Raw genomic sequence first — 23,558 nt, 5'->3', positions numbered from 1 at the left:
GTTTGAGCCCCGGCACCCCACCTGTGGGGTTGGAGGGAGGTGTCACTTCACAAGCAGTGAAGCAGGTCTGCAGGTGTCTATCTTTCTCTCTCCCGCCATCTTCCCTCTTCTCAGTTTTTCTCTGTCCCGTCCAAGAACAATGCAGCAGCGGCAACAGCAATAATAGCAACAACAACAATGGGGGGAAATGGCTTCGAGGAGCAGCGGACTGAATTCACAGGCACCCAGACCCTGAGCCCCAGTGATAACCCTGGAGGCAAAAAACGAAAAGCAAACAAACAAACAAACAAAAAAAGGTAGGTTAAAAACAAATAGAGGGGCCAGGTAGTGGCATCCCCAGTTGAGCACACGTTACAGTGCCCAAGGACTCAGGTTCAATCCCTCAGTCCCCACCTGCAGGGGGAAAGGCCCCACAAGAGATGAAGAAACAGTATTACAAGTGTCTCTCTCCCTCTTTTTAAAATTGTTTCTAATCTTTATTTGTTCAATAGAGACAGTCAGAAACAGAGAGGAAAGGGGGTGACAGAGAAGAAGACAGAGAGACACTTGCATCCCTGCTTCACCAGTTGCAAAGCCTTCCCCCTTGCAGGTGGGGACCGGGGACTCAAACCTGGGTCCTAGTGCAGTGAACGTGTGTGCTCAGCCAAGTGTGCTACCACCCGGCCCCTCTCTCTCCCTCATTCCTCTCAATTTGTCACCATCTCAATTCAATAAATAACTAAATAAAATAATTTAAAAAGAACAGAAAATCATACATGTATGATTTACATGTATGAGGCCCTGAGTTTGCTCTCCAGCACACACACACCCCCAAAAAATGGTCACACATTTATGTTCATTACGGCATTACTCATAATAGCTGAGAGGTGGAAGCACCCCAAATATCCATCAATGGATGACCAGCTAAGGCAACTGTGGTAGAAACAAACGACAGGGTGTCACTTGACTGTATAAAGGAATGGAGTCTGCACCGCCGCCCTGGCTGACTAGTCTCTCTGCTGCACACACGTGCTAGTTTAGAAATAATAAATTAAAAACATACTTGCAGTAATTAAATGTATGCGATCAAACCTTGTACCAAAAAAAAAGAAAGAAGAAAAAAAGGAACAGAGTACATGTTACAAGGATGAAGCCTGAAGACAGGATGCTAAGATCACAGAAGATCATAAGTTGGAAGATTTCACTTACATGAGACAATCCACAGAAATGTAAAGGGATTACTGGCCGATAGGGCTGAGGAGGATACAGGGATGGGGAGAAGATAGCAATAGGTCTGGTGATTTATTTTTTGGAAGTAGGGAAAGGGAGTAAATGTAAATTTGAACATTTTGGGTTTTGTTGTTGTTGTTGTTGTTTTGCCTCTAAGGTTATCGCTGGGGCTCGGTGTCTGCACTACGAATCCACTGCTCCTGGAGACCATTTTTCCCATTTTGTTGCCCTTGTTGTAGTTATTATTATCGTTGTCATAGCTGTTGTTGTTGGATAGGACAGAGAAATTGAAAGAGATGGGGAAGACAGAGAGGGGGAGAGAAAGACAGATACCTGCAGACCTGCTTTACCACTTGCGCAGCTGCAGGTGGGGAGCCTGGGGCTTGAACCAGGATCCCTAATTCCATGTTTGCGCCATGTGCGCTTACCCTGCTGCATACCGCCCAGCTCCCTGAATGTACCTTTTACCACTGAATGGTTACCTTTAAAACAGTTCACTCTTCGTGATGTGGACTCTGCCCAGCACTTGAAGTGTTTATGTGTACTACTGTCCGTTTCTGAGCTTTCTGACTCCCCGCCTCCCTGCCCCCTTAAACTCCGGATTGGAGGTGAAGACCTTATTTGCCACCTCTCTCTTGGGCCTGTTTGGTCTCATTCTAATTAGAAATAAACTGAGTGAGAAATGGAAATGCACTGGGGCTGCACATCACTCTGTGGTTGAGATTCAGGCAACAGAAGGGTCGTTCTGGTCTCAGAACCAGTCACATACCTGCTCTGCCGCCCTCCCCATTCCGTACCTCCAAGGCGCAGTGACTGGACTCTGCGCCCACGCCTTGGACAGCACAACACGCCGGATGAACACCAACACACCTTCTCCCCAGTGAGCAGGTTGGGAAAAGTTTAATCAGTTACAGAAATCTGTGAGAACCAGAGGTCACCTTTGGAGGATGAGGGAGAGGACCACTCTGGTCCAGATTGATGGAGTGGCTGAGTCTTTAAAAGTGTGGCAAAGTTCTTCAGACAGTTCTTTCATCTTGGCTTCAGTTAGTTCAGAGGCTCAAAAAGAAGAAAAAATAGGACTGTTAGCACCATGGGAAACAGAAGAGCATAAATCGTGCAAAAAAAAAACACCTGCAGATAACCTCTGTGCCACTGCAGCTTGCTCTGGGTTTGAGCCTAACCCGACAGACAGAACCCCACTTACCTCTGAGAACACAAACATTCCACCCCAAAATGAAATATGGACACTGCTCACTCTGGAGCAGTCAACTCACAAATTTTCCAGAGGGGCCAGGTGGTGGCGCACCTGGCTGAGCACGTGTTACAGGGCACAAGGACCCAGGTTCAAGCCCCTGGTCCCCACCTGCAGGGGGGAAGCTCTGCGAGTGGTGAAGCAGGGCTGCAGGTGTCTCTGTCTCTCTTTCTCTCTGTCTGTCTCTCTCTCTCCATTCCTCTTGATTTCTGGCTGTCTCTAACCAATAAATAAAGATAATAAATTTAGGGAGTCGGGTGGTAGCCCAGCGGGTTAAGCGCATGTGGCGCGAAGAGCAAGAACCAGCATAAGGACCCTGGTTCGAGCCCCCGGCTCCCCACCTGCAGGGGAGTCGTTTCACAGGCGGTGAAGCAGGTCTGCAGGTGTCTGTCTTTCTCTCCCCCCTCTCTGTCTTTCCCTCCTCTCTCCATTTCTCTCTGTCCTATCTAACAACAATGACATCAATAACAATGATAATAACTACAACAACAATAAGAAAAACAAGGGCAACAAAAGGGAAACTAAATAAATATTAAAAAATAAAATAAAATAAAGATAATAAATTAAAAAAAAATTCCAGAAGCCCTGCACTGCAAGGCCTGCCATGACTCCCAGGATTACCCTAGACCTTGAGCTGGGATTTAATAATGCTAGCAGGGGCGCTCTCTCTCTCTCCCTCTCTCTCTCTCTCTCTCTCCCCCGCCCCCCATACTCTCTCTCTCTCTCTCTCATAAAGCCTGGTGGAGCCACGGGAGAAACAAGCTGTCTTCAGAAGCCACACTGTTCTCTGGCACGTCCCTGAGAAGAAATCAAACACTCTCTTCGCCTTCTTGCTGGTCCCCGAATGTCCGCTTTTCATGAGCTGTTTTTATCAAGAAGGTTTTACTGGGACATGACCATGCCCACCTGCTCATGTAGGGGCCACGGTCGCTTTCTAGTGCCCAGAGCACAGTTGGAGGAGTTGTGACCAAAAGGAAGTAAAATCAAGCACACTGGCCTCCTGGCCCTGCGCAGGAAGTCTGCTGACCCCTGAGCCAGCCTGTTAACAAAGCCTACCACTTGAGCTTCATGTTTCCCCAAAGCCAACTGGCAGTTTTCCAAAAGCATAGACAGTTAAATGTGTTCTGCCCACTGTACCAGTCAGACAGGAAGGGGATCCAGTGAGACAAGCCCTTCCTCATCAGGCCGGTGGCTTGTCTGTGAGACTAACAAGCCCCTCTTACCCTCGCAGGCAGTCCCTGGTTGTCTGAAAAGGGTGTGAGTTTCAGCTGATTTCCAACTCCGCTAGCCTGGGCTCTGAAAAGCTGTCATCACTGGAATCGCTGTATCTATCACTAGATCAAAAGAGGAACTGATTTAGCAAGGTAGAGAGAAAAACAGTTATCCTTCTTACAATCCCAAACACTTTCCACAAATAACCTTCAACTTAGAGAATACAAAGGCACGTTCCAACCACACACACAGTCTCCTATTGCCAGACGACATGATAACTTGGTTTCATCTCAAATGGCAAGCAGCTTATTCAAGCAATTTAGAAACGCATTTCAATTTACAATGAAACTGATGTTCTTCCAAAGACCTCCAATCAATTCTGAGCTCTGACAAAAGCCTTGATGGCAAAATACTCCTGCCCCTCTCACCTACAGTGGGCTTTGAGCCCCCCCCCCTTGAAATCTTAGTATTTTCACATCCCATGCCACTCTAATTTATTGGTCACCAAACCTACTAGCTTTCCATTCCAACAAACATTCTCATGGGAACCAGTATCTGAAAAACAATGTGCACAATTATGCTATTTTCAAGTTATTTTATGTGGTGTTCTGATGATGTCAAATCATATGGCTATTCAAAAAAGAGGGCCAGTTCTTGAACTGGATGTCCCCAAGCTGGTTTCCATTTGAACGGCACAGTTGCTCCAGGAGACTGCGGGGTTCTCTAGCTCGGCTCCAAATACGTCAGCGAGCTGCTCGGTTCCAAAAGAGTTCTGCTGACCCTGGAGACGACACTGCCAGGAAGTATCCTATCCCTGACCCACCCCTGAGCCTTGGCCCAGTGTTCACAAACTTGTAGCAATGGAAGTCTGAACTCTATAGCAAGTCAAAATCCACTTAAAAAGGGTGGTGGGGCAGAGAACAGCTGGAGGACTTCTAGCTTAACAGATCAAAGACTAATTTTCTTCTACACCTATTAAGCGATTGACAGAACAAAACCAAAAAGACAATCTGTGTTTTCTCGTTTGCAGACCAAGTCTTGGCAAGGGGGTAGGCCTAGAGTCTGAAGAGGAGAGAGAAATTAAGAACTTGTAGAGAAGACGTGTTAGATAGACACATAAATCAACACCTCCTTAACCCCAATCATGTAAAAGACACTGCCGAGTTAGATTTTACTTTAGGGAAATCACTTCCACTGTTAAAAAGGGGTTTCCAATCAGTGCAACTGGGAGATAACTGAAGAAAATGTTTTATTTTGCCAAAAGGAATACGGCTCGGGCCTGTGTGATTCCTGACAGCCATCTGTCTTTCTGTTGTTGCCAGAAGGGGCAGAAAAAAAGACACTGCAATACTGCTCCACTGTCCATGAAGCAGACATTCCCTCCCATGTGGTGGCCAGGGACTTGTGCAGAGCAATATGTGAACTGGATAGCCACCTCACAGTCCCAGTGTGTGTTCTTTTGTAAACTGCCTCAAAAGTTGATCTGCCCTTACCCTTGTATTCACACTCCAAATGCAGTCCCCCTTCCAGCTGCTGCTGCTTTTTTTTTCATGTATTTATTCTCTTTTGTTGCCCTTGTTGTTTTATTATTGTAGTTACTATTGACGTCGTCATTGTTGGATAGGCCAGAGAGAAATGGTGAGAGGAAGGGAAGACAGAGGGGGAGAGAAAGAAAGACACCTGCAGACCTGCTTCACCGCCTGTGAAGCGACTCCCCTGCAGGTGGGGAGCCAGGGGCTCGAACCGGGATCCTTACGCCGGTCCTTGAGCTTTGCGCCACGTGCTCTTAACCCGCTGCGCTACCGCCTGACTCCCCCCCTTCCTGCTTCTGTGTCACATTTCCTGTCATTCAGTTAGAGAGGAAAGGGGATCTGGAAGTTGCACTTAGCCCCCCACTGGAGTGAAAATGAAGGATATTTGAGTGATGCACCTGGCACACAGTCCATTCCGGGTGGGGCCAAGGTTCCCACCTACAAAAGGGAAGCTTCAAAAGCAGGTAAGCAGTGTTGCAGGGGGCTCTCTTTCTCTATAATTGGGGGTCTCTCTATCTCCCTCCTCCCCTCTCAATTTCTCTTTGTCCTATCAACGAAAAGAGCAAACACATACACAATCATGCTCTCTGATGTCATAAGGAAGAAGGCTCAGGGGATCAAAGAAATTCAATCTCCCTGGGCACAAACTTTATCCTTGCATCTCCTCCCCACCTCACCCCCCAGCTAAGCCAGGCAAAAGCCGGGCGGGTCAACATCTTCCTCTTCACACTGCTGGCTGCAGTTTTTATAAACCGCACACTCTTGGACTGGTCACCTGACAACTAAGAGTCTGGGGGGAAAAATAAATCACAACAGCCATCACCCCATCAAAATGTCACAAGGCCAGAAGAGAATGTACGAGCGAACGTGCTCTGAGAACCCGGTAAAGTGTGAGCTACTGTTACTGATGGGGGGTACACACAGCGCGCAGTTTCTCTGCAGTATCTGTGTGGACATTTACCAGTTACGGAAACTGCCAGGTGCATGGCCTGGGGGACTCACCCCCTGTGCTGCATGACAAGGCAGCACGACTTGGATGGGTCTGTGTCTCAGCTAAGGGCTCTGTTTCCTGTCTGATGGCCAGCATCTCCAAATGCTGACACATCGAAACGGCATAGGCGAGCGGAGTCTGACAGACAAACGACTAGCTGGGCGCTTTTTCTTTCCTGTGTGTCACAGCTGGAGGAAGGAATCACCAATATAAGCATCACCCCTCAATGTGCTGAGTCCGTGGGTTTGGAGGCAGGGAGAAAAGACCAATAAAATAAAAACCCTGCCAGAAATAAGGCGCGAGCCAGCACCTCGTGGAAAACTATAGTGGACCCCGAACCCTCCATGAAATGTGGGTTGTACTCTGTGCTGCACATGACTGAGGGGTTCGCTTTGGTTCCCCACAGGACAGACTTAGTGAAGTCCTAAGAAAGACTTAGCCGGGGCGTGTTTTCACTGCATTTGAGACATCACATTTCTGTTTGAAATGTAACTCATCCTTGAAAACACACGCACATGCACACGTTTAAATGAGAGCTACAGTAGTAGGCATTAGGGTCTTGCATGCCCAATCTTGTGAAATGCCAGAGATTGTTGTCTTCCGGAGGTCACAGGGATGGCTGGGTAGAGCAAAGACTGGCAAGAAAAGAACTTACAAGTTGAGAAGAGAGTCTGGCCAGAATAGGTTGTAGGGCCAGCTTGGAGGGGGGAAGGGGAGGTAGCTTTAAGCCAACAGTCCATACATACTTACGGGGTGCCAGGGCGAAGTTACGCATGTATCTGTCTATGAGGGCTTAGTGATCACATGTAACTAAGTACATAAACATGCACTGTGTGGTTACAACTAATGGCAGAGAAGCGGCACCAAGGGCATATCTTTTTCAGTAATGAGGAAAACAATCACAAAATAAGTTGAGGAATCTTTACTGACCAGTTCTCTCTGGCCAGGACCAGAGGCCTGGGGGTCCTAATCTGCATAAGGGTGTTTTTGTTTTTTGTGCCCGGGCCTTCACTGTTCTGAGTTTTTTTCTTCAAATAGAAAGAGACAAGAGAGAGAGAGAAACCACAGCAGCAAAGCTTCCCCCAACGTGGTGGGGGCTGGGCTCAAAACTGGGTCGTACCCATGGCGAAGCAGGCACCCAGCCAGGTGGGCTATATCTTGCCAGCCCATTTGTAAGAATCTGTCTTGGTCAGATCAAAACCAAAAGAATGCAGCAATGGTTGTCAAAGGGAGGGTTGTCATGCCCATCAAACTACAAGTCTTGGGCCTGTGTATTTTTGGTTCCTTTGACCCTAGAGAACCCGTGTTAGTTCTGACCAGGGAAGGGGACACAAAGGTTTATCTGCTTAAAATACAGATTCATCCACATAGGTCTTGCTACACTTGAGGAGGACAAGGACAGAGTTTCAAACCTGAAATGGCTTGCATGACAGCCAGAGATCACAAAAGCCATCTAAATTTGAATTGTTTAAAACCACATCCTGTATCAGTGGTCCAGAAGTGGTGCCAGGCACACTGGATGCAATGTTGGACTCTCAGGCATCAGGTCTGGAGATTGATCCCTGGCAGCATAGGTACCAGAGAGATGTCTGGTTCCCTCTCTCTCTCTCTCTCTCCTCCTCCTCCTCCTCCTCTCTCAGTAGTAAATCAAAATATTTTTAAAAGTCAAATCAAATGTCAAATACCCACCCTCATTTTCACACACAGAGTCACACTCCGAACGCTTAATAGCCAATGTGGTCGGTGATTGTCATAATGGAAAGAACATTCCCACCACTGAGGAAGGGTCTGTGGACTAGCACTGATTTAAACGCAAATAAATACTAGTCTTAATAAACAAGTCACAGCCGCCATGCCAGGTTTTTCTTGCCACTCTCCTAAAAGGCTTTGTTTTAGTGGCTGGGGAAATACTCCACTGATAGAGAGAGTATCAGGCTTACATGCCCAAGGTTCTCCGTTCAGTCCTCAGAACCCTATGCACCAGAGTGGTGCTCTGGTCTTAGCCTCTCTCTCTCTCTCTGTCTCTGTCTCTCCTCTAGTAATAAATCCTTTTAAAGCTTTGTTTGTATAAGGGCTGGCTATCTACACTTAGCGGAAATCCTATAGGTCCCATGCACGCATACGGCCCCCCTCCCAAACAATAAACCGAAGGGCTCTTTTAAAGAAGTTGTTGCTGAACCAGTTACTCTGAGACAAAATCCAAGTCACCAGCAGCAACATGTGGGAATCACTCCCCTCCCGACACTGACTTGTCTTACAAGACTTGATTGTGAGGATCTAAACATGGCCCCGCGACAGAGGGCTTGTCATCCTCAAGTGTGTTTGACAAAGACTTCTGACTCCTAATAAATCCCTAAAAGCAGAAAGCATGTGCTCTGAGGTGCCAGGGCAGGGGGAGAATAATGCCTCTGATAGCTCACCTTCTGTGTTATCGCAAGGCAGCCATTAAACCATTTCTCCTCCATTAACAGGAAGAGATGGTTAGAATTTAAATGTGTTTAATGGCGTACTTAGGATTCCCAGCATGCACAAGCTCCTGCAATGCTTTATATCAAAATCCATCTCATGGGGGGAAAGCGTGTTTTAAAACAGGTTGCCATGCACACATTCCCCCCCCCCCACCAAGCATTGTTACTGCTATCTTTCCTTCTCAAAGAGGCCCCGGAAGCCATAAAATAGCACAGTGGAAGAAAACCTTGGTGTGCTTTGCGTGAGTTTTGTACTGAATAGCAAATGCTAGCACACAGCCCCGGCAGGACTTTGAAAGCACGACGGGCTAGATTATTATTAGCTCCACTCTGGGCTGACACCACACCATCATCTCGGTAGTGAACCTCAATCAATAAAAAGCGTCTCTTAACCAACGTGAAATCCCCACAGGAAGGTGGGCTCCAAGGCAGGTGATTCGCAGTACTTTACCAGGAAAATAAGGTATGGAGTTGAAGTCAAACAGTCACAGACGAGTGGAGGGAGAGATCTTAAAAGATGTTTTCAGAATCTATTTAAAAAATAGTAACAAAACAAGTTGGGCAGTGGTGCACTGGGCTGAGCGCACCCTACCAAGCACAAGGACCCAGGTCCAAGCCCCTGCTCTCCACCTGTGAGTGGGAAGGGGAAGTTTTATGAGCAGTGAAACAGGTCTGCAGGTATCTCTCTCTCTCTCTCTTCCTCTCCTCTCTCAATTTCTCTCTGTCCTGTCAAATTAAATAGAACAGAAGAAAGAAAGAGAAAGAAAGAAGGAAAGAGAGATAAAGGAAGGAAGGAAGGAAGGCAGGCAGACAGACAGACAGGCAGACAGGCAGAAAGACAGAAAAAATGGCTGCTGGGAGCAATGGATTTGTACTGCTGGCACCGAGCCCCAGCGAAAACCCTGGTGGCAATTAAAAAATAAATAAATATTCCAAAGGGCCTATGGCTATACTAGTTTTTTTTTTTTCCCCTGAGCCTGAAATCTGATATGCAGGTGGATCCAAGTTATTGTCTGGGGAGATGATGTGGGAACTGTGTGGAGTTGGATCCCTCCTAGCCTATGGTTCTGTCAGTGTCTTTTTAAACACTGACCATATTTTGTTTTTATAAAGTAAATTATAAAATAAGAAAACATGAAAGAATCCTCTCTCTCCACAATTCACTTCTGTTAGAAATATAACAAAGAGAGGAAAGCAGTCTTTTTACTGTCCCTTGAAAGTTTACACAACAGCAAGCCAACTCTTTCTTAGGAAGATGAGGTATTTTAGGAGCCAGTGGCAGATCCAGATTCTTAATTCATATTGAAACCTCAGGCCCAAAAGGACAGGGCTGACACAGCCCCTGGGGGTGACCTGAAAACAATCAAGACCTTTGTTCTAGAAGGGAATTCCCAGAAAGCCCACCAGGATCCAGGAAGAAGCCCCTTCTTGCTTGGACCTAGACCCAGCCCCCTGTTTTCCAGTGTAAATGCTTCCTCTCTTTCAGAGGGAGGGGGAGGCTAATCTGAGCAACAACCTTTGCTGTCTGTCTTAGCGGATTTGAATGACAATGAACACAACTTTCCCCTTCATGCTACAGCTGGTATGAAAGTTCGGGCTTTCTGTGACGCTGGCCAGGTGACCGTCACTGGGCTTCACCATACCCATGTGCTTATCTGTGCACGGACCCCACAGAAATAATATCCCTGGGCCTGGGAGATAGCATAATGGTTACACAAAAAGACTTTCATGCCTAAAGCACCAAAGGGCCCCGCTTCAGTCCCCTGCACCACCATAAACCAGAGCTGAGCAGTGATCCTCTGGGGGGAGGTGGGGGGTTAAAATAAAATTTTAAAAGAAGGTCTAGGTGACTCCAAGTGTGAAAAGCAGCACTGGAAAATGGACCTCAGTCTCATGCTGAGGGAAAGAGTATTTTCTCTGAGTCAGAGAGAAAATCCCCTCAGGGTAAGAATAAGTGTGCCTGGGACAGAGCTGCATAGACCCTATAACAATGGGGAGGGGGTGAGACATGCCCACCTGCAGGGTGCACTAGTCACTCTCTGGAACTCCCCTCTCTCTAAGCAGTTCAGGGATGTTATCAAGAGCCAAGAAGCAGAGTGAGCCAAGGCAAAGGCACTGCCTTCAGGGACATCAGGGGACAGCAAGCCACCCTCTTTGGACTTATGTGACTTCTCTCCTGTGGTCAAGGGAAGCTACTGAGGGTCTGCAGCTCCAAAGTAATGTCAGAAGATCATTCTGGGGAGTCGGGCTGTAGCGCAGCGGGTTAAGTGCAGGTGGCGCAAAGCACAAGGACCGGCATAAGGATCCCGGTTCGAATCCCGGCTCCCCACCTGCAGGGGAGTCGCTTCACAGGCGGTGAAGCAGGTCTGCAGGTGTCTGTCTTTCTCTCCTCCTCTCTCCATTTCTCTCTGTCCTATCCAACAACGACGACAACAACAATAATAACTACAACAATAAGACAACAAGGGCAACAAAAGGGAATAAATAAATTAAATAAATATTTAAAAAATATATTTCTAAAAAAAAAAAGAAGATCATTCTGCCGGCGGAAGATGGATCAAGAGGAGAAAAGCTAGCAAAACAAGTGGGCCTTGCAGAAAGCAAGCAGGTGGAGAAGCCTGGGAGGAGTCAAATTAATTATAACAGCATAATCCTAACAGTAATTCCCATTCCGCTTCCTGCCAGAGACCAGGCACTGTGCTAAACACTCTACATTTAGCCTGTGACTTCATTCTCATTAATGCTAAGCAAAGTGGGCGCTATTACTGCCCCATTATTATAAAGAAATAGTGCGCATGGGCCAGGTGGTGGTGGACCGAGTTGAGCACACAGGTTACCAGGGGCAAGGACCTAGGTTTGGCCCCCGGTTACCACCTGAAGGGGGTACATTTCACGAGCAGTGAGGTAGTGCCACAGGGCTCTCTCCTTTTTAATACTTTTTATTACCTTTATTTATTTATTGGGTAGAGACAGTCAGAAATCAAGAGGAAAGGGGAGCTAGAGAGAGAGACAGACAGACACCTGCAGCCCTGCTTCACCACTCACAAAGCTTTCCCTCTACACGTGGGGACTGGGGACTCGAACCCAGATCCTTGCATTGTAATGTGTGTTCTCAACCAGGTGTGCCACCACCCAGCCCCAAGGGGTCTCTCTTTCTCTCTCCCTCCCCTCTCAATTTCTCTCTGCCTTACCCAACAAAATAGAAAGGAAACAAGGGCCGCAGTGAGCAGTGGATCTGCAGTATCAACACCAAGCTTCAGTGATGACCCTGGCAATAAAACAATTAATTAATTAATTTAAAAAAACAAGCCAGCAGGGAGGACGGGAAGGAAGGGAGAAAGGAAGGGGAGAACAGACACAAGAGTGATGTCACAGCCAGTCTGGAACCGAAGGAGCTGGGCTGGAATGCAGCAAGCCCCACCTCCAGAGCCCATACAGATGCCCAGGCCACACCCCCTCGCAGCAGGGTACAACATCTGGAGGGGGAGCTGGACCCCAACACCAGCAATCTCTAGGACCTGATGACTAGGAGAAATGGGTGGCGGTGGAGCGGGGCCGGGCATGTGCACAAAGTGAAGAGTGCTACGGCTGGTTTCCCTGCGAGTGGGCTCAGGTGCATTTGCGAACAGTTACATGAGCCACAGAGGCGAGGCTGGACAAGAAGGCGCGCCAGGGCTCTGGGTTTGCTGAGTGTGTGCTAAAGTTAGCAGCCATTAAACATGGCAAGCGGGGGTCGGGCGGTAGTGCAGCGGGTTAAGCGCACATGGCACGAAGCACAAGGACCAGCGGAAGGATCCTGGGGTCGCTTCACAGGCGGTGAAGCAGGTCTGCAGGTGTCTGTCTTTCTCTCCTCTCTGTCTTCCCCTCCTCTCTCCATTTCTTTTTTTTCTTTCTTTCTTTTTTGTCTCCAGGTTGCTGAGGCTTGGTGTCTGCACTACAAATCCGCTGCTCCTGGAGGCCATTTTTTTCCCTTGTGTTGGCCTTGTTGTTTATTGTTGTAATTATTATTGTTGTTGTTGTTGTTGCTGTCATTGCTGAACAGGACAGAGAGAAATCGAGGGAGAAGGGGAAATCAGAGAGGGGGGAGAGAAAGACAGACACCTGCAGACCTGCTTCACCGCTTGTGAAGCGACCCCTCCCCTGCAGGTGGGGAATGGGGGGGGTTCGAACTGGGATCCTTCCACCGGTCCTTGGGCTTTATGCCATGTGTGCTTAACCCCCTGCACTACCGCCTAACCCCCCATCCCCTCTCCGTTTCTCTGTCCTATCCAACAGCAACGACACCAATAACAACAACAATAATAACCACAACGATAAAACAACAAGGGCAACAAGAGGGGGAAAAAATGGCCTCCAGGAGCAGTGGATTCGTGGTGCAGGTACCGAGCCCAGCAATAACCCTGGAGGCAAAAAAAAAAAAAAAAGCGAGCATTGTGCAAGTGGGAAAAAATGCACGAGATGTGAGGCGCAAAAGAATCTATGGTGGAGCTTTGAGAACATCTGAATATGCTGCTTCCCACAGCCTTTCACCCAGTGGTTCAGGCATTCACAGATCGCCCGGATATGACTCGGTTACTACATCGAGGACTGCTTCTACGTTCTTAATTGGCCTTTTACAATCCTTTCCAACTATCACTGTGGAGTTTTTTGTGTTTTTTTTACATGCAACCTGTTATAATCCAGTGCTGTCATTATTCTTTTTGATGTTCAAACTGTCCAAGATGAGGCCAGCAGGATCCCTTTTAAGCCATCCTCTTGGATTTATACGCAGCCTCCCTATTGGGTTTTCAGCCCAGCCTGCTTTTTGAAGTCCAGCATTAACAGCGCCATCTTGTACTTTTCCGGCCTCAGAGCTGGGATCAGCCTCTTCTCCCAGGAGCCTCAGATCATGTTGGTGGGGGATGGCATTTTAGAAACCAAAATGGGAAAAAGAAAAAAAAAAAAAAACCATTTCCTTAGAAGAAAAGATGTTCAGCATCTTTTCATTATAATGCTGACTAAGGCCATCCCGGCTGACTACGGCTGCTGAATGGGCATGCTTTCATTACACGCAGCTGTAGTTAAAGTCATAGTCTTCAGGGACTGATGGGAGATGCCAAGGGAGGGTCTCAAGTAGTTACAAAGTGGACAGACACTCCTAAGGAAGCGGTCTTCCAAAAGAGTCTGATCTGATTCTAATTGTCAGAGAACACTCAGAAGATTCCAGACTCTGATAATTTCTACAAGACAGCTGACCTGATCCCTTGAAAGCTGATGCTAGGAAAAAACTGAAAGACAGGGAGATTTATTTAGAGAAAAAGAAACGAAGAAAACAAAGTGAAGTGTACTCTGAAGAGATCACTGAATATATTTTTCTTTTTAAAAGACGGTCAGAAAAAAAAAAGACATTTAAGGATAAATGGGGAAATGTAAATATGGACTGGGTAGAGGATTAGTGGAGATTTTCATAGGCATGATAATGACATTACAGTTATCTGAGAAAATGCCTTTGAGTGCTCAAAATGCACGACAAAAACTGTAGGTGTGGAGTGCAATGGGCCTGTAAATGACGTACAGAGGTTCAGAGGTCAATGTATACCCACACAGAGAAGACGGAGCAAGATGGCAAGAACTGGCTAATCTAGGTGACAAGAACTTTCATCATTTGTTTGTTTTGCTCTAGCTATTATGAATGTAACTAGGGAATGGGGCCGGGTGGTGGCACACCTGGTTGAGCGCACACATTACAGTGCGCACAGGACCCGGGTTTGAGGCCCCAGCCCCACCCCAAGTGGGAACGCTTTACGAGTGGGTAGAGCAGTGCCACAGGTGTCTCACTGTCTTCCTCCCTCCCTCTCTCTTTTTAAAGATTTTATTGATTTATTCATGAGAAAGAGGAGGAGAAAGAGAGAAAGAACCAAACATCACTCTGGTACATGTGCTGCTGGGGGTTAAACTCAGGACCTCATGCTTGAGGGACCAGTGCTTCACCGACTGCACCACCTCCCGGATCACCCTCTCCCCCTGTCACCCTCTCCCCTCTCAATTTCTGGCTGTCTCTATCCAATAAATAAATAAAGATAATGTATGTGTATATGACCAGGAAATGGTGCATATATGGATAGAGAATAAAGGCTGAAACGGAATATTCCAAAATGAGTCCTGTGAATGTGTTAAGCTTTTAAGGTGATGGTTTGTTTTCTTTGTTTTGTCTCATTTCCAGTCTTTCTGTAACACTACATCTGAAAGTCAACGGAAAACAGAATCTTCCCAGGCCAGAGACTAGGCTGTCACTTAGAAGCAAAACCCCAAGCATTCCAGCAGAGAGAACAGAGAGACGAAAGTGAATGAGCCGAGGGCCTGGGGTCCCAGGATCTCACTGGCTGTGGGCTTCCTTTAAGGAGTTATACCATCAAGCAAACACAATGATTCATCAAGCAACTCCCCTCTTGCTGTTTCTCTACTGGCCTCCCTCCTATGTCACCACACAGAAAGGAGAGTGTGTATGATGAATAGAGAGAGGCATGGAATTCAGGATCCGAAAGCCTCAACTGGGGGGGGGGGGAACTGACATGTCTTGAGATTCCAATTTTTGATTTTATAAGCATGTTTCTCCTAAGAGCTGCTTATCCGTGCACTGCTGACTGACCCACATCCAAGTTCTCGCTTTCCAACATGGAATAAGTACTAAGAGTTTCACAAATGGGCGCGCTGAAAACCTGCAACCGGAAATAGTTCCTAAGCATGGTGCGACATCTAAGAGCACTGCAAGGCAGCCCGGGTGGCACGGGCTGAAAATCAACTCACCAGCTTTAGAGACTCCACTCCCTCTTCTGCAGTCACTTACTTAAAAATGGAATTTGGGGTAGAGAGCTTTTTTTCGTTTTTAAGATATTAAAGAATGTTTAATCCCAAGCACCTCTGCTACGGTGGTGATCTGAGGGGAAGGGGACAGCGGGTAGGAGGAATGGGTGGAGGGGTCTTCCTGACAGTGTGATGTCACTGAAACTTCGGTGGTGGGTGCAGTGAGACTTATCCGCAGACAGAGGTGTAAACTTAAGACGCCTGGAATTTTGTCCTATTGCAAACCAATGTTAAATCGACTTTAAAAGCAAGCACCTCTGCACATCTATTTCGTATACGTCTCCTAAGATTCTTTTTTTCTTTCTTTTCTCTCCCTCTCTCTCTCCCTCCCTCCCCTGTCTCTTCCCCTCTCTTTTTTTTTACTACCAGTGTTATCACTGGGGCTCAGTGCCAGTACTACAAACCCACCACTCCTGGTGGCCATTTGTTTCTATTTTACTTGATAGAACAGAGAGAAGTTGAGGTGGGTGGACAGAGAGGGAGGGAAGGAGAGAGGGAGGGAAGGAGAGAGAGACCTGCAGCCCTGCTTCACCACCCGTGAAGCTTCCCTCTTGCAGGCAGGGAGCGGGGGCTTGGACCCGGGTCCTTGCACAAGGTGATGTGCGCTCAACAAGGTGCGCCACCACCTGGCCCCCTAATTTTTTTATTAGATAGAGGCAGAGAGAAACTGAGAAAGGAGGAGGAGAAACAGAGAGGGGGAGAGACAGAGAGACACCTGCAGCCCTGCTTCACCGCTCATGAAGCTTTCCCCCTGCAGGTGGGGACCAGGGGCTTGAACCTGGGTCCTTGCACACTCTAATATGTGTGCTTAATCAAGTGTGCCACCGCCTGGCCCACCAATTTTTTTTTCTTACAGTTACACACAAAGCAGTCTCATTCTGCATATACCAGCAAGACCATGCAAATTTAAGGTTACCTTTTATACAAATCATGCTCAGACACTTGGGGGCAGATACCAGCAGACAATACAATGATTTTTCTCGTGCCCTGTCATTTCCCACTAGATTTACTAACTCTAACAACGGTCTACTCAGCTTCTGTAAAGAAGAGTTAACACAGGAGGCCTGAAGTCGCTGTCTTCAGACAGGCCCGCTTACAACGAGACTTGGCTTGCAGAATGCCTCTTCCATTAGTAACTGACAAGGTCATGCCACTGAGCGTCCGTCGGCTGTCTGTCCCGTCAAGGCGCCCTTTTGCTTCTGTCTAGGAGCCTGGCGTTTGTGTGGGTGCTAGGGGTCCCACTGGAGACGCTCAGCTTCTCTGGGTGTGCACAGCACGCATGTGTCACTGTGTCCTCTCTCTAGCGGGTGCTCTGCATGGGCTCTCAGGAAACCTGCCAAGATTGTTCCAGACTCTTCTCCTATCCCCCCCCTTCTTACCTATCCTGACTGTGGACACTCAGCTGTCATTAACATTAGCTGAGCACAACTGTAGTCTGACTCCTTCTAGTAGCTCAGTCAATGTGTGAGCCTATCCTTTGATTTGGCATGTCTTTTTTTTTTTTGAATAAGCTTCTGAAAACCTAAAAAAAAAAAAATAGACCACCCTCTACTACAGCTCTGTATCTTGAGCAGACCACTCCCCACTGAAAAACCAGGGGAGAGCTGGCCTTTACCCCATTACTAGCGGAGAGGCTGGGAATTCAGCTCGCCAACTCTCGATCCCCAAATTCTATCCTTACTGCAAGGTCCCAGGCGCTAACAGAGAAATGTTCTCCATGGGGCAGAACGCAGAGGTTATACCTCAGGTGTACTTACTCAAAGCCAAGGGTTTTTACATTCTGTGCTTCAAAGATGTCAGCCGCACACGTGCCATACAGTTAAAAAGCATCAGCCAATTTCTGGGAAAGGAAGTCATGATTGTAGCGTTCATATTCCTTGTCACATTTGGTTAGGGTTGACTACAGAGAATAATCTTGTCGGACAGAAAAGCAGTCCCAACTCAGCTCACACTGGGGCCCCAGGCATCAAAGCACTTACGAGCTTTTTGACAGCTAACGATCAGAGAGGGGTTGCCATGCAAGGCTCCTCTGGACTACTGGGGGGGGGGGTCGGGCACTGGCTTGATTCTGAATCACCTTTCTTAGCTGGAATCCCCCTCAGCTGTCGAGATTAGACTCTAGCTCTCCTGCCCCGCTACCTACAGTAGTTCAGCACGCGAACGTCATAAATAGCCCCCGTGTGCAGGAGACAAAGATCAGTAAGATGCCGGCTGCCCTCAAGGCAGCACCCCTTCGGGATTCACCACAGAAGCAGGTCGGGTACCTGTAATTCCAGTACCACCATCAGAGTCGCACTAAGCCTTTCCTGCTCTCCAGGACATGCTATGTCTCGTTCTGGAGTCACCAGCAAAGCAGTCACTTGCCTCACAGAGCACCAGAGACCGCCAGCCCCACAGGGGGATCAGCAGGCCACACAAGCAGACAGTCAGTCTTTCTGTGTTATTAGCTGGTGCTTACAAGCCACCAGAGAAACACCTCGGCTTTGTTACTAAGCAGGGCTGTGTTCTCCCAGCCATCTAATTCACTCTACTCTCCTGCCAAGTGTGGGCTGGGAGTCGCTCCTAGCAGGGGACGTCCCAGCTCACCAAGGCAGTGTAACAGGAGCACACACACACATGCACACCAGGCTCTGAGGCTGGCAGTGCCCTGTGCAATGTCACAAGGGTCACTCGCTAGGTGGAGGGCCAGTTATAGAGCAATCTCCCAGACAACAGACAGCAGTAAGGAGATCTGCCCAGGTCTCCGATATTCTGGTGAGTTTTTTCTAAAGTGATCCCAACTCAGTCTTCTTGGATGAGAGCGAAAGACACAAATTCTCCCGCAAATTAATACTTTAGTATAATGAGATTTCAATGCAAATTCCAAAGGAATTTTGCTTTATTTCAACCTGGCCTTTGAATTCATTGTACAGTTCATCGGCAAGAGCAGAAACGACAAGTTTGAAATGCCAAACAATAATGGGGGTGGAGCAGAAAGACACCTGATTTACAATAATGCTGTGATTGTAAGAAGGGTGTGGAGGGCTGGGAAACAGTAGGTAAGCACATCAGTGGAATAGAAAAGAGACTCTTGAAGCAAATCTAAATGTTTCAACTTACTAGTAACTGAAGGGGGTGGGGAAACATCCCTACCTCACTGTACCACACCAAAAGCAAAGTCCATACTGATTATCAAGTTCAGCTGTCTGAAACCATAACAGTGTCAGTGGGAGACATCGTATTTATGGGAAGCACTTTCTCTGGCTATTTCAATACTTTAGGCATGCACGCATACTAAGGCAGAATCTACAAAAGAAAAAGTTAACTGTGTAAGTTTTAAAACCATATAAATATTACGTGAAGTCCAGATTTACAGCTCTTTAGGGAGAATGGTCAATACCATTAAAAGCTTAGGACACAAACAATTTCACTAACCCCTGACAACTTAGAAGACAGACAAACTCACTCTAAATTTAGATTTCCCATCTAAAAAGGGTCAACGTCTGTTACATGTGAAGAGATTCCCAAACTTTGTATACAAGAAAAAGTATAGAAGGGGGGCCGGGTGGTGGCGGACCTGATTGAGCACATGCCACAATGCACAGGGACCTGGGTTTGAGCCCCCAGTCCCCACCTTCAGGGGGAAAGCTTTGCGAGTGGTGGAGCAGGGCTGCAGGTGTCTCTCTGTCTCTCTTCTTCTCTATCTCCTTCCTCCCTCTTGATTTCTGACTGTCTCTACCTAATAAAGATAAATTTTTAAAAAAATTAAAAAAGAAAGATCATAGAAGTAAGAAAAAGGAAGGGGAGAGAGCAAGCAGCTGTTCATAAAGCCAAGAACCAACAAATTCACTGAGTATTCACGTGCATTTCTTAGTCAGAGAGTCAGCAAGAAAAAAAACCTTTTCTCTTTTCACTTACCAAAACGAGAAAGATTTCTAAAAGAATATCCAGCATCAGCATGATTTGGAAACCTTGTATGTTATGGTCGCGGAGGTGATTCAATCATTTTCATTAAGAGAGAAAACATGATGTTTGTTAAGAGGAGGGAGGACTGATCATCCTTCACTTAATGAGAACCGTGGAACGCTACTGATTTTGTGAGCACCCTAGCGTGCTGAGAACTGCACCTTGGGTCACCGCTAAGAGCAGGAAGCTTGTTACCTGGGAGATAATTTGCATCCCTGTTCCAGGTAGGTATTCAGGTTCCCAGTTGCTGCAAGTAATAGTCCCAGGTATGGAGGAGAAGGCTTCATTGGCCTAGAAGAAAACTCAGGGTGGAACTGGACACCAACAAAGTAAGGGTGACCTGAAACGAGAAGCACAAGCGAGTGAAACCAACATGAAGAGAACTGCTGTAAAGATCTTATCCTTTCTACCAGCAAACTCACTAAGTGATACCATGATTCTTCAACGTCCTGTCCCGGCAAGTTACTTCCATGATCTCTCTAGTCAGTCACATCTCAACCTGGGTACTACATTTGTGAAGAGTCAATTTTAAGAGGAACTGGGTCAATTTTCTCATTCAAAGCGCGATGGCGAAAGAGTCAGAGACATCACAGCACCAAAGTTTCCCCTGGTGCTTTGGCGCCTCACACATAGTGCCAGGGCTCAAACCTGGGCTATGCGCATGCTAAGACAGGCATCCTACACAGTGAGCTCTCTCTCCTGGCCTCTGTAGCTGAGGTTTCTGAATGACAAGTTGCACTGAGACTTTTCCAAACCTGCCTTGCCTTCTGAAGATTCATCATGGACTTAACGTTGGCTCCATTCCATGGTACCCCTCACACTTGCGACGAACTGGCCACTCTGTCTTTTGAATGGCTTCAGGACATTCCTACAAGGTCTAGTTCTTTCTCCAGAGGTCCCAAAAAAAAATGACTACAGACTTTCTTTTTCTACCAGAGCCGTGTCCCCTCACAGAAAGAAGGGGAGAAACCATCCACACTGAGGGGAAAAAAAGGCAGCCATTCCAGGCGAGGGGCAGTGACATCTCGTGATGGCTTTGAAAGGAGCAGACACCACTTGCGTCTCTGTACCACTACAGACAAAAGCGGAGCAGTGGCCAGGGACATGACATCTGAATTAAATATCACTGCCCAGAATCACTAAACTAGAAGGTCCCCTCTATGAAAAGAAGAGAGTAAAAGAAAAGTTTATGATTGTATGTGACATTCCATCAGGTCAAGTCTATTTGAAATTATGCTTTCATTTGTTTTCAACTCAATTCTGCCATGACTCTGGAGTCTAAAGCTTTGCTGTTCCTTTTAGAACACCTTTAGGAATGTAAAGATTCATGGATACACTTTCTAAGCAGATAAGATCAAAGTTTTCTGGGGAATCTCCTTAAGAACATGAATCCCAGGGCTGGGGAGATAGCATAGTGGTTATGCAAAAAGGCTCTCTGGGCTCTGAGGGTTCAGGTTCATTCCCCAGCACCACCATAAACCAGAGCTGAGCAGTGCTCTGGTCTCCGTTTCTCTACCTATCTCTCTCTCATTAAAATAAAGTAAATAATTTTTTTTAAAAAAATGAATCCTCTTGCAGTCAGCTTCTTTAAAATTGCAAGATCGTACAGCCCACATGACATTTTCACAGTGTCCATGCAAGCCTAAACCTATGTGCCGCCAAGAGGTATCTACGTATTTGCTGACAATAACAGGAACCAGAATGAGAAGAGAGTAAGTCCCAGAGCAAAGCAAACACAGTCAGTTATCTGCCTGCAAAACGCTCTGCCTTCTCACTGGCCAGAAAGATTAGACTTCACCACCAACCTGTGCTGCAGATTAGACTAAGAAAAAGGGAAAAAAAAAAAAAAAGGAGTCGGGCAGTAGCACAGTGGGTTAAGCGCACGCGGTACCAAACACAAGGACCAGTGTAAGGATCCCGGTTCGAGCTCCCGGCTTCCCACCTGCAGGGGAGTCGCTTCACAGGTGGTGAAGCAGGTCCGCAGGTGTCTGTCTTTCTCTGCCCCCTCTGTCTTCCCTTCCTCTCTCCATTTCTCTCTGTCCTATCCAACAACAATGACATCAATAACTACAATAAAAAAGGGCAACAAAAGGGAATAAATAAATATTTTTTTAAATTCTAAAAAAAATTTCAAGGGCCAGGTGGTGGCGCACCTGGTTAAGCGCACATGTTACAGTGCACAAGGACCCAGGTTTGAGCCCCTGGCCCCCACCTGCAGGCAGAAAACCTCATGAGTGGTAAAGCAGGGCTGCAGGTGTCTGTCTCTCTCCCTCTCTATCACCCCTTTCTCTCAATTTCTGCCTGTCTCTATCCAATAAATAAAGATAATTAAAAAATATGTTTTAGGGAGTTGGGCGGTAGCGCAGCGGGTTAAGCGCACGTGGCACAAAGCACAAGGACCGGTGTAAAGGATCCCGGTTCGAGCCCCCGGCTCCCCACCTGCAGGGGGCGACGCTTCACAAGCGGTGAAGCAGGTCTGCAGGTGTCTTTGTCTCCCCCACTCTTGTCATCCCCTCCTTTCTCCGTTTCTCTCTGTCCTACCTATTCAACAACAACATCAATAACAATAATAATAACCACAACAATGATAAAAACACGGGCAACAAAAAAGGAAAATAATTTTTTTTTAAAGTATGTTTTAATGCATCCTCGTCTTCCAATTCAAAACTCCAGGCATGGATTGACTACTGTGGATGGAGTGTCCATTGAAAGCCAGAGGAGCGACACAGTCCCTTAGGGGTGACGACACGGTGGTCACGGCCCTGTCATGAGCCAGACAAGGCAGCCGGGGTCCCCAGGAAGCCCCAGCAAAGGAGCTAGAGGAAAACACCTTCTTTCAGGATGGACACAACCCGCTACTGTGTTCCAAAGCAGCCTTCTCCAAGGTCAACTCTCCTCCTGCTCGGGACTCTGGCCATTCCTGAACAGATCAGAGGCAGAGAGGGAACTCGGACAGAAAACGGAATTTGAAGCAGGGAACAGTGACATTGGGCTCGGATGGAAAAAGACAGATGCCAGGAAGTTCAAAGAAGAGTAAGCCGTTCCCCTTACCTGGAGCTCCCAAGCACTCAGGCTGGACAGGGAGGCTTTCTGGGGAAGCCATGCTCCATCCTGGCTTGGAATCCCCTGTAGACACTAAACATTCACTAAACAGGAGTTGAGTTGGCAACAAGCTAGTGCCACAGGCACCGCACAGTCAGAGTGCCAGCCTGGCTTGGAGGCATGGGAGAGGAGCCCGGGTGAAGGAGCGAGAGGACTAGAGCAGGGCAGAGTCGCCACGTGTTGGCACTGGGCGAGCAGTCAGGACAAGAATGCAAGACTCTACAGGTCTTGGCAACTGAGCACAAGCTGGGGGTCTGAAGAGCCAAAAGAGCTTCAATCCATCCCATTTCTGGGACTGGTCCAAGACAGTGGTTCCCAACTAGGGCTGAATGGGCCCCCAGACATTTGGCAATGCTCGGAGGTGTCTAGGGTTGTCACAATCTGGAGGAAGGGAGGTGCTACCACTGCCAGACACCCTACAGAGCCCAGGACAGTCCCCACCACAAAGAATATCCGTGGTGGCAAAGGTCAGAAACCCTCAACAAGGAGACTGGTGGCACCTTAGCAGAAACAAGTCAAGAGGCAGTGTGGGACTTTGGAAATGTGGGATGCTCACTTTAAAGACACCGAGCCAGAAATGCTGGGAAATGACCAGCGAGACCAGAGGGACAGGCTGGTCCCTGAAAATGTTAGCTGCCAGTCAGTTCGATGAAGTGCACATGGCAGGGAGGAGTGTAAAACAAGGATTGGAAAACACCTCCCACAAGTGCCAAGTAGCAAAGCAGGCTAAGCTCTGTGGTGCGAACGAACTCTGTCCTTACTACTCCTGTCCGCCATTACAGCACAGAAGCAACCACAGGCGAGAAACATAATAGATGAGCATGGCTATGTGATGCCAATAAAACTTTATCTGTGGGCACTTAAATGCCGTGTAGTTTCAATCTATTACAAATGGTATTTTTTTTCCACTTAAAAATTAAGGCTGGGGCCTAGTCAGGGAGTCCTGGGATTATCACACAGACATGTGCCTAGACTTCTTACAGATCCCTCTCTCCACTGTCACT

The 23,558-nt window shown here is 47.4% G+C and overlaps 1 protein-coding gene across 1 annotated transcript in view; it reads right to left on the bottom strand.

The window, feature by feature from the left end:
• Positions 1 to 2,093: 2,093 nt before the first annotated feature.
• The window catches only part of CTPS2 (CTP synthase 2), a 77,784-nt gene continuing 56,319 nt past the window's right edge, over positions 2,094 to 23,558 (bottom strand). The window contains exons 10-12 of the mRNA XM_060182689.1: positions 19,648 to 19,792; positions 3,685 to 3,795; positions 2,094 to 2,265 (exon numbers count right to left, since the gene is read on the bottom strand). Coding sequence (XP_060038672.1) covers positions 3,726 to 3,795; positions 19,648 to 19,792 — 215 coding nt within the window. The 3' untranslated portion in view covers positions 2,094 to 2,265; positions 3,685 to 3,725. The remainder of the gene's footprint in view (positions 2,266 to 3,684; positions 3,796 to 19,647; positions 19,793 to 23,558) is intronic.

Source organism: Erinaceus europaeus, chromosome X, assembly GCF_950295315.1.
Source record: "Erinaceus europaeus chromosome X, mEriEur2.1, whole genome shotgun sequence".
Taxonomy (NCBI): Eukaryota; Metazoa; Chordata; class Mammalia; order Eulipotyphla; family Erinaceidae; genus Erinaceus; species Erinaceus europaeus.
This window is presented reverse-complemented; position numbering and strand designations above follow the sequence as displayed.